Consider the following 9396-nt stretch of genomic DNA (forward strand, 5'->3'; position numbering starts at 1 on the left):
AGAGAGATGAATAGAGAGCATCTGGCACTTGGTTTAATTGCTGGGCCCGTGTTAAACCCCGACAGAAACCTCAAAGCTTCTGTCAAAGCTTAGCCCTGGCACTGCCTCCTCCCTTTCTGCATTAACCCAAGCTGGACAATTTTTCCACATTGTGTTCTTTGCATTCAGGGGGCTGAAGTCTCAGCAAATACCTGGATAACTGTGCCAGAGCCTGAGCTGTCTCCTTGATCCGGAGTGTGTTCTGATTGAGGACATCGATGGATGGCACAAAGAGGCAGGCCCGGGTGACATCGTCAGTGTAGAACTCACTGTCAGAGATGGCAGTCAGCAGCTCGTTGTACTCCCTGGAAATGGTGTTGCTCACTGGCATCCCGTACTCATCCACATACTTCTTCAGGGAGTAGATGTACACCTTGATCTTGTTTTTGGGGTTGAAGCCACAGCGATAGACATCAAAGCAGGTGTGCATCCTGCAGCTGAGGTCTCCCCGCTCGGGGATGGGGCTGTCAGCAGGAAGCTTGACCACAGGCACATCGTGGACACTGCGTTTCTCAACAGTCCAGTCACTGGAGGACTCGATGGAGTGGGGCCAGAACTGGAACATTCCTGTGGCAATCAGGCCGAGCAGGACTATAGAAAAGAGGGTGATGTAGTAGATGCGATGCTTGGTTTTCATCCTTGGGATGAGGGCTGGACCCCGGGAGTTGTATTTGGCTGATGCAGTCATGATGGAATCAACTGTCTCCTGTCTCTAGGAATCAGAAAGAGAGGTTTTAGGATGAGCTCTGGGAAAGATTCATACTTAGGCACCAACAGCAGCACAGACAGTAAGCTGTCAATGGAGGGGATTGTCCCCCTCTGCTCTGCTCCTGTCAGACCCCACCTGGAGTTCTGGGTCCGGTTCTGGAGTGCCCAACATCAGAAGGACACAGAGCTCCTGGAAGGTGTCCAGAGCAGAGCCACTGGAATGCTCAGAGGGCTGAGCAGCTCCCTGGGAAGCCAGGCTGAGGGATTGGGGTTGTTCAGCCTGGAGAAGAGGAGGCTCCCAGGGGAGCTCAGAGCAACCTTCCAATATCTGAAGGGGCTCCAAGAAAGCTGGGGGAGGGCTTTGGACACGGGGGGGTAGGGAGAGGACAAGGGAAATGGTTTCCAAGTGGGAGAGGGGAGATGGAGGTTGGAGATGAGGAAGAAATTCTTTGGGGTGAGGGTGGTGGAGTCCCCATCCCTGGAGGCATTGAAAAGGCATTTGGAGCTGGTCCTTAAGGACATGGGTTAGGAGTTGGCTGTGGTGTTGGTGCAAGGTTGGGCTGGATGAGCTTGGAGGCCTCTTCCAAGCTAAAGATTCTGTGCTGAGCCCCTGTGCCAGGTTTCCCAGGGAAGCTGTGGCTGCCCCATCCCTGGCAGTGTCTCAGGTCAGGTTGGATGGGGCTTGGAGCAACCTGGGCTGGTGGGAGGTGTCCCTGACCATGCAGGGGTTGGCACTGGGGGAGCTTTAAGGGCCCTTCCAACCCAAACCAGTCTGGGATTTTAAGTCCGAAGCATTTGGGAAGCTTTTAGACACAAAACTGCTAAGACAGCACTCTGGTGTCTGACCTGATGACACCAGCATACCTGTATTTTCTCTAAATACTGTATTGTCTAAAAGCTGTCTCCAGAATCAGAACATGAATGTGAATTAAGGAAACTGCTAAAAGTTGAACATCTTATGAGCACCCGAGATTATTTCAGTGTAAGTGCTGTGTGCTTGTGCTTTGTGCAGTCACTTCATGTGTTACCCACCCCATCCTAACAGCCTTGTGTTAAGGCCTACCAAATAATTAGAGGCTGGTTCATTATAGAAACAATTTTATGTCTTATTCACACTTCTTTTACTCTTATTTGCTGTCTGCTGTACAGTTGGCTGTCAGACTATTTTTCTTGCCCAGAATGCAAGGAAACATCCTGTTTGTCCAGCAAGAAAACACATACTTATCTACATTCTTCTTCAAGAATAAAACGTAGTTACTGGGTTTGAAAAGCTCCCACTGTGAAAAGTTCAGGTTGCATTTATTTTCTAGGAAGCTTGAGCTGAAAACCTCAACAGATTTCTGCACGCAACAAGTAGTAGATTCCTCAGCCTGGGGTTAATACAAATTGCCTCTTGCTGAGACCACACTTTTGGGTGTAAAAACTTGTAAAAAAACATCCCGTATGGCAGTAGGGACTGACACAAAACACTGCTCCAGCCCAGGGACTTCATCAGGTCCATTCTCCTTCCCGATACCGGACCAGAACGAGTTGTGATAAAGCCAAGATTACACATCTACAGCAAGCACTTGAGTCACCCAGCAAAGCCCGCAAGCCTGGGAGGGGCGGGTAGGAACCTCCGTCACACGGAACATCCCCCGAACCTTTCCATCGCTTTTCCAAAGTGCATCCCGCGGGCGGCAGACATGGGCTCCCTGCTCGCCCGTGGAGCACTGGAAGTGACGGGAATCTTTGGAAGTGACGGGAATCAGACACAGAACCCAAAGGGGGGGCAAAAACACAACACAGGAGCTGCTGGAGGGGACCCCACCTCCTCGGGAGAGCCCGGTCCGGTCCGGCTCGCTGCCCCGACAGAACCGGCGGACCCACTCCCTCCTCCCCCCCCCCCCCCATCTCTTGCTTTGCGGCAACACACCGGACGGAACCGCCGACAAACAGACCGGACCCGACCCACCGGCAACACCCGAACCGTGGCGAACCGCGACCCGCCCGCAACCCGCCCGGACTCACCTCCGCCCGCAGTCGCTCGGGCCCCGCCGCCCGCGCTGCCAGCTTCCCAGGGTGCGGGGATAACCCAGCCTGGTCACCGGTACCGGGACTCACCGCCGGGACGCAGGCGCGCTGCCCGCCAGCACCGCAAGCTCCAGAGCGGCTCCGTCCGGGGGCGGCGGCCGCCGAAGGGCGCCCCGGGACGGCGGGAGGGCGGCGGTGCGGGAGGAGGTGCGGGAGGCGGTGCGGAGGGAGGTGCCGGAGGAGGTGCGGGAGGCGGTGCCGACGGCGCTGGGGTGGGGGTTTACCGGGGGTTTCATCCCAGTGTCAGGGTAGGAAATGCGGGAGATATTGCGGGTGTTTATCGGCGGTGTCCGCTCCTCCCCTGAGGTTCCTGCCCCCCCGCAGCGGCCATGGCGGCTCCTGCCAGCCCCGCAGCCTGGCTTCCCGCAGACACCCAGGGGAGGAGGTTCTGGGGAGGGTTCTTGGTTGTACTCGGTGATTTTCCATCCCCCACTGCCCCAGGCTCAGGGTCTGGGGGGTCCCTGCTAAGGAGGTGCGGTCAGAAAGGTCCCCGGGAGGATGCGGGGGTTGCTCTGGGTTCGCTGCATTCACACCGATGGATGATGCGAATTCACACCGCATTCACACCTGGAACCACGCCTGGTTTTCCATATGCCTGCATTCCCGGCTCTCTGTCGCTTTCCGAGCCTCTTCTTGGCTTTCTCTTTTGACTTTCAGATCACACTGCTTAAACGAGAATAATAATAATAAAAAAAAACCCAAAAACGAAACAAACATCAAACCAGACCCAAGCCTTTTCCCAAATCCTCCTCAAGAGTAACTTGAACCAACCCCTCATCTGGCAGAAGACAGGGCAGGGCAAATTTTTTGTACAAAACTCCAGCTGTGTGGAAATTACAGGCACTGGTTTAATCCCCAAAACAAAAGCAAAAAACCCCATAAGTTTACTTGTTTTAAACAAAAACATAAACCAGAAATTTACTTGGCTTGTAAGCAAACAGAACCTTTGCAAACAAACCAAACAAAAAGCAGGTAAGATGCTGCAATGGGGCTGAGGAGATGTTTCAGCAGTAGCCATGTAGAGTCCCTTCGTGTGGCATCCATGTTCTCCCACATCAACATCTTTCCTCATCCTTTCCCTGCTCTCTGTGCTGATTCCAGCAGCCCCCAGTGCTGTTAAGTGCCAGGGAGGTGGAAATGAGGAGGACTTTGTATCTCCCACCTCTTCTCCCCTGTTTACTGCCTCTCCTCCCCTGCCAATCTGAGGACAAACATGGGCTGTTTGAGGAGCACATCCTCTGTTTTGGGGGGCCACAGGTCCCTAGGGAACACTGCAACATCCACAGAGCTCCCAGACCTCTGTAATGTCCTGCCATGAGAACTTCTCCTGATGCAGCCCCTTCAGACACCTTTTTTTTTTTCTGGACCAGAAGGATCTCCAGGCTGCTCCTTGCTTTCTGCTGCCTGGGATAGAAGGCAAGGAAGCTCTGGCCCTACCCTGTAATCCCCTTGGTTGTTTAAAAGACTCTTACCAGGTGTATCCCACAGTGTCAGTTTTTGCTGGGCTGAAATGTATTATTCCCCTTGTCTATTTTTCCTCTATTTTTATCTATTTGTGGCATACTCAGTTTGTACAATAGGTACAATGGGGAGGTGATGGTGCCATGTGTGCTTGTGAAAGGGTTGGGGGGATTTGTATTTGTTCCTGCTCTAAACTGAGCTTTCTATCCCACAGTGTCCTAAGCAGCCTCAGCTATCAGGAATGGCTGAGATCCCTCTCACTCCACCTGCCCTTGGGAACACCACTTTCTGCAAAGTCCTCACACAGGGACAGCTCAGTACTCCCACAGGAAAGGAGAAACCCTGTCACTGCAGTGCTTTCTCTTCTTTTTTTTTTTTTTTTTTTTTCTTCTCAGCCTCTTCCCAAACACGTTGCACAGCAGGTGATGCAGCACTCCCCTCAGGCTCCCTGCTACCTTCCTCATCCTGTCCCTGACATTCAAAGCCAGCCATAAAAAGGACTCACGGAACTCACAGCATCCTTTCTGGGTGTTTTACTGGCATTTTCCTCCTCCCCAGCACGTGGTTACTATTTGTAATATGTATTCTGTAATATTTCTGGGTTTAGCCCATCAGCCTGAACTCACTCATCACTGTCGGATGCTCCGCTCACAACTCAGAGCCAGGAACTCTGGACTGGGTCTGAGTTTTATGAACAGAAGTGGGCACCATTCCTGTTACTGGGGCTGCTGGGATCTCTGCAGCCATGGGACACGTCCACGTGAGCCCTTCCTGGCTGTGACAGAGCAGGGGATGCTCCACAGCCCTGTCTCGTGACAGGGACACTGGTTCTCCCACGTGCAGCTGGGGGGGGGGAGCTGGGAGCCAACCCAAATTATTCCATGATTCTATGAAACCCAGCCTCTGCCAGCCCTTGGGCACTTCTTCCTCTGCCAGGGAGAAAGAAAGTGCATCCCATCAATGGCAGCTTGGAATATTCATGGGAGCTTCATTCATGACCCTTTTCATCCCTGTAGGAAAATCTAGAAAGCAGGGGGATTTTCTTAAAAGCTGGAATTCCAGAAATCCAAGCAGCATCATTTATTTAATTTTAAACTAGGAAAAGAAAAAAAAAAAAAAAAAAAAAGAGGGAAAAAAAAAATAAAAGAAAAAAAGAAAAAGAAAGAAAATATAAAAAAAAAAAAAAAGAGGAGGATGTAGTCTGCTTTGCTAGAGGTTTCCCTGAAACCTCAGGGAGCCTGTGCAGCCTGTTTATATTCCAGTGATGTAGCTCAGCCAGACAAGTCTGCAGCACAGCATCTATTTTTAGCCTCCAGGTTGCCATTTATAGCTTGTAAGAATATTCATAGGCATCTGGATCAGGGGCTATCAGTTTTTGTAAAGGCACAAGAGAAATCAGCTCCTTTCCCTCTCCTTGCTTTGCCCTTTTATGTCCTCGTGCCTTATAGGACTCTTTGGGGATTTGTTTTTAAGGGCTTTGCCATCGTGCCAAGCATTTCCCTGCTGTCACAAACAGCATCATGGGTTTTCTTCTGGGATAATCAGTAGGCAGAGGAGAGAAAAATGCTCAGAGAACCTTCTGCTGCTGTGTCTCCAGACATGCAGAGCAGCTGCACGGGAGATTCTGGTGCAACACATGCAGTCAGTGCTGGAAGCAGCAGATTCTGAAAATGCCTGTTTAATAAAAGGAGATTATTTTGCAAGGCAAACACGAAGAGGGAAACTGATGGCTTAGGGACATCTTTTCCACCTCCTTTTCAACCTGTGGCGTAGCATAACTGAAAAATCACAGCTCAGGTTTTTTTCTTCTGAGGAGTTTGTTAATGGCTACTACTAAGAAAAAGATGCTGGGGAAATGAAGAAGTTTCCAGGATAAGAGAGAACAGTAGATTTTAACAGCCAGGCCATTGCCTTGGCTCACTGTTTTGGTTTATATCTCAAAACCAAGTGATACCCTCATTAATATAATCAAATTTATAATTGGTCTGATCAATAAACTCTATCCAGCAGCCAGCTGCATAATTTTCTCTCTGTCCAGCCATCCATCATACACCTCCAGTGCTGCTGGGTTGTGACTGATGGCACTGGTCAATACGGTGATCTTCCTGATGGCTGGAATGTCCTCTACCCCCTTTCCTGCCTTGATAGGAAAAGAAACATGGATGTACTTTGGAATTCTGCATTACAGCTCCCACTGAGACCAGTGGGACAATGAGGACACCCAGTAAAGCAAGAGCTCCCTTAAGAGCAGCAGATGCAGAGATGCTCAACCAGGCTCTGCTCCCCCTTCCCCAAAGATTTCAGCTGATGGATTGACCTTGGATCAACTTCCTGCAGTGAGGTGTTGAGGGAAAGAATGGATGATGACAAACCCAGGCTAAGGGAGGGCTGGTGCATGAGCTGTGCCATCAGACCTTGCTGGATGGCAGCAGGGAATAGACAGGGAGCTAAAAATAGCCTTTCCTTGCAGTGTTTTTCCAGACTATTTTTGATTCTTCGTTTTGATAAGGTCGACTGGATATTTGCTAAAAATAACCAGTCCGAGCAAACTGAGGCCAAAAAGTGGAGTATTTATAACCATCCCAAACCCTTCAGTGCATTTGTTGGCTACAGATAATCTAGGATTTTGCCATTGGTCAGGTGCCTGTCTTTTATGTAAGCTGGTCATAAAAAAAGCATGAATTGGAATGAAGGAGGAACGTGTCTTGCCATTCTGATTTTCCCAGATGGATTACACAGATTTTTTTATCTATATTTTTGCAGGTTACCTTCCCCTGTTCTTCAGGATTCAGTCTAAATTGCCTTAGAAACAACCAAACACTCCCCTGTTAGGAGAGCAAGTCCTACAAGAATAGCTGCCTATGCAATTAAAAGTACAAAAGCAACTTTTTTGCATGCCTGGATGCAGAAATGTCACAGGGTTGAGGATTCATGGAGCTTCCTCCATGAGAAGGTTGTATTTATTTATTTTTTTTTAATCCAGCCCTTGGGTGCCACTTTCTCTTTGATGAAATGAAATCACTGCTCTGACAGCAGCAGAGAGCAACAGTGGGGACTCTGTAACCAAGTAACTGGAGAAGGACTGCAGAGAAATTGTCAATATAAATGATGATCTGACCCCAAGGCAGGTTTTTAAGGAACAGGGTGGTTATGGGAATGGAGGGGAGGAGCACACAGCAGGCAGCCCAGCTGGATGCTCTGCTGGATGCACTGGAATAAAGAAAGACAAGTACAGTATTAGCTGTAATTAAGGAATAAAAACAATCTCTCATGCATTAATTAAAGAATAAAACCAATCTCTCATCCAGTACATTTGAGCAGCTGCCATTCTTCAGTGAAGGTAGAGAATTATGAAGTTATTAGTGAATATCTTCCCATAGAGACATTTTGCTTGGGATCTATTCAGTTTCCCTAAGGGAAAACTCATCTTCACAGATTTGTTCCTTGAGCATCCATGTTCCTTCATAAATGCTTAGCTGGAATATTTGTCACCTGTGCTGTTCACCCAACACACAGTCATAATTTAGAGATTCACAGATTCTCCCTTCCCACAAAGAGGAACACATCAAGGGCAGACCTGAAATGCACATCAGGGAAGTTTTTATAACCAAAGGCAGTGCTGTCCAGGAAATTCCCACCTCTCATCTAAAAATGCTGAACAATTTTCTGCAGTAGGGAGGGGGGGATGTGAGGGGAAGGGAGACAGAAACATGGCCAAGACCATTAAACCATCTAGAATCCACTTCCATGAAGAAGACCTGTGTTGTGCTTCCTGTGGGGGCACCCAAGAGCAAACAGAAAATCATAGAATCATAGAATTGGCTGGGTTGGAAGGGACCTCAGAAATGTGCTTAAAAACACTGCAGATGGACAAATGGCAAAATAATAGGCAAATATGATGCTTATCCCATCTTACCAGGCACCTCACTAACCTCAGAGAGGATTCTCTGAGCTTCTCCTCAGCCACTGCTCAGATTCTCCATTGTCACCTCACCAAAATGCTGTCACATTCATTATTTGCTACTTATTCCCTGGTAATTTGCTTTATGATTTAGCCACGTGTGTCTTTGTCACTCATCATGACATTCCCAGCTGCCCAAACCTACAAAAATCCTACAAAACCAGTGGTACCACTGGGAGCCAACCCAGACACCCCTCCTCACAAAGTAACTTTAAAATTAAATGGTTTAATCTTACTTGAAGATTGAACCAAAGAATAGTCTGAATTCCCTGTGAGCTCCCTATTATCCTTCTCCTAAATCATCCACCAAGAAGAAACCTAAGCAAGATGCATGTATTCCATGGGACCAAGGATTTTTTTTCCCAGCTTTTCAAATTTTGTATAGGGGCTTGGCCAGAAGAGTAGAAGACACTTCTTCACTTCTGGTCATAAATCCAACTGCTTTGACAGCACAGAATTAAGCCTGAATGTTACCTTTCTCCTCTCTTACTCATTATTTAAAGATTCTTTACAGCCAGCAGGATGAAACTTGGTTACTACTGGAAAAAATTACAGGAAGAGAAAAGCACACTTCCATTCAGTTTTCATGGACATTTTCCATGAGCTCTGAATTAACAGGCAGTAAAAACAGCTTAAAGCCCTTTAAGTTACCTAAAATTTGATAGTGCCAGAAATTAAAGAGCTTTTCACCTGTGAAAGCAGCTTTCCACCTGAAATTCTTTATCACCATCACACAGGAAACAGTCTTTTCAAATGGGAAAGAGAGGCAGGAGAGTGAAGAAATTCCACTGCTCAGGGAAAAAATTACCCTGGATGTTGACAAATATTGCTAAAAAATTGCCTTAATTACTATGATAACAGTGGAAGGTGCCACCTTGGAAGCCTGTGGGCTTAAAATAGGTACCCTCAGGTCAGTGGAAGGGGCAGCAGTCTCTGCTTTCTCTGGCTAACCAGAAGGGATGGATTGCCAGGAATAGGGAGAAAATCTATTTTCAACACCTCTCAACCCTTAGCTCTTTGGTGGAGACTGTGCCAAGAGGCCAGTGGGTGCTGTTTATTTATACAAATGACAAAAATTATCCAAACCCACCGAGGGGGTTGGGTTCTGTCTGCTCTGAGGTTGGACTGGAAACCAAATCCAAAGCTTTACAGAA

The 9396-nt window shown here is 48.3% G+C and overlaps 1 protein-coding gene and 1 long non-coding RNA gene across 3 annotated transcripts in view; one reads left to right on the forward strand and one right to left on the reverse strand.

Moving 5' to 3' along the window:
• The window catches only part of EXT2 (exostosin glycosyltransferase 2), a 71530-nt gene extending 68543 nt beyond the window's left edge, over window positions 1-2987 (reverse strand). The window contains exons 1-2 of the mRNA XM_071744962.1: window positions 2758-2987; window positions 192-751 (exon numbers count right to left, since the gene is read on the reverse strand). Coding sequence (XP_071601063.1) covers window positions 192-727 — 536 coding nt within the window. The 5' untranslated portion in view covers window positions 728-751; window positions 2758-2987. The remainder of the gene's footprint in view (window positions 1-191; window positions 752-2757) is intronic.
• The window catches only part of LOC139796635 (uncharacterized), a 521507-nt gene that overhangs the window by 476455 nt on the left and 35656 nt on the right, over window positions 1-9396 (forward strand). The window lies entirely within an intron of this gene.

Source organism: Heliangelus exortis, chromosome 5 (assembly GCF_036169615.1).
Source record: "Heliangelus exortis chromosome 5, bHelExo1.hap1, whole genome shotgun sequence".
Classification (NCBI taxonomy): Eukaryota; Metazoa; Chordata; class Aves; order Apodiformes; family Trochilidae; genus Heliangelus; species Heliangelus exortis.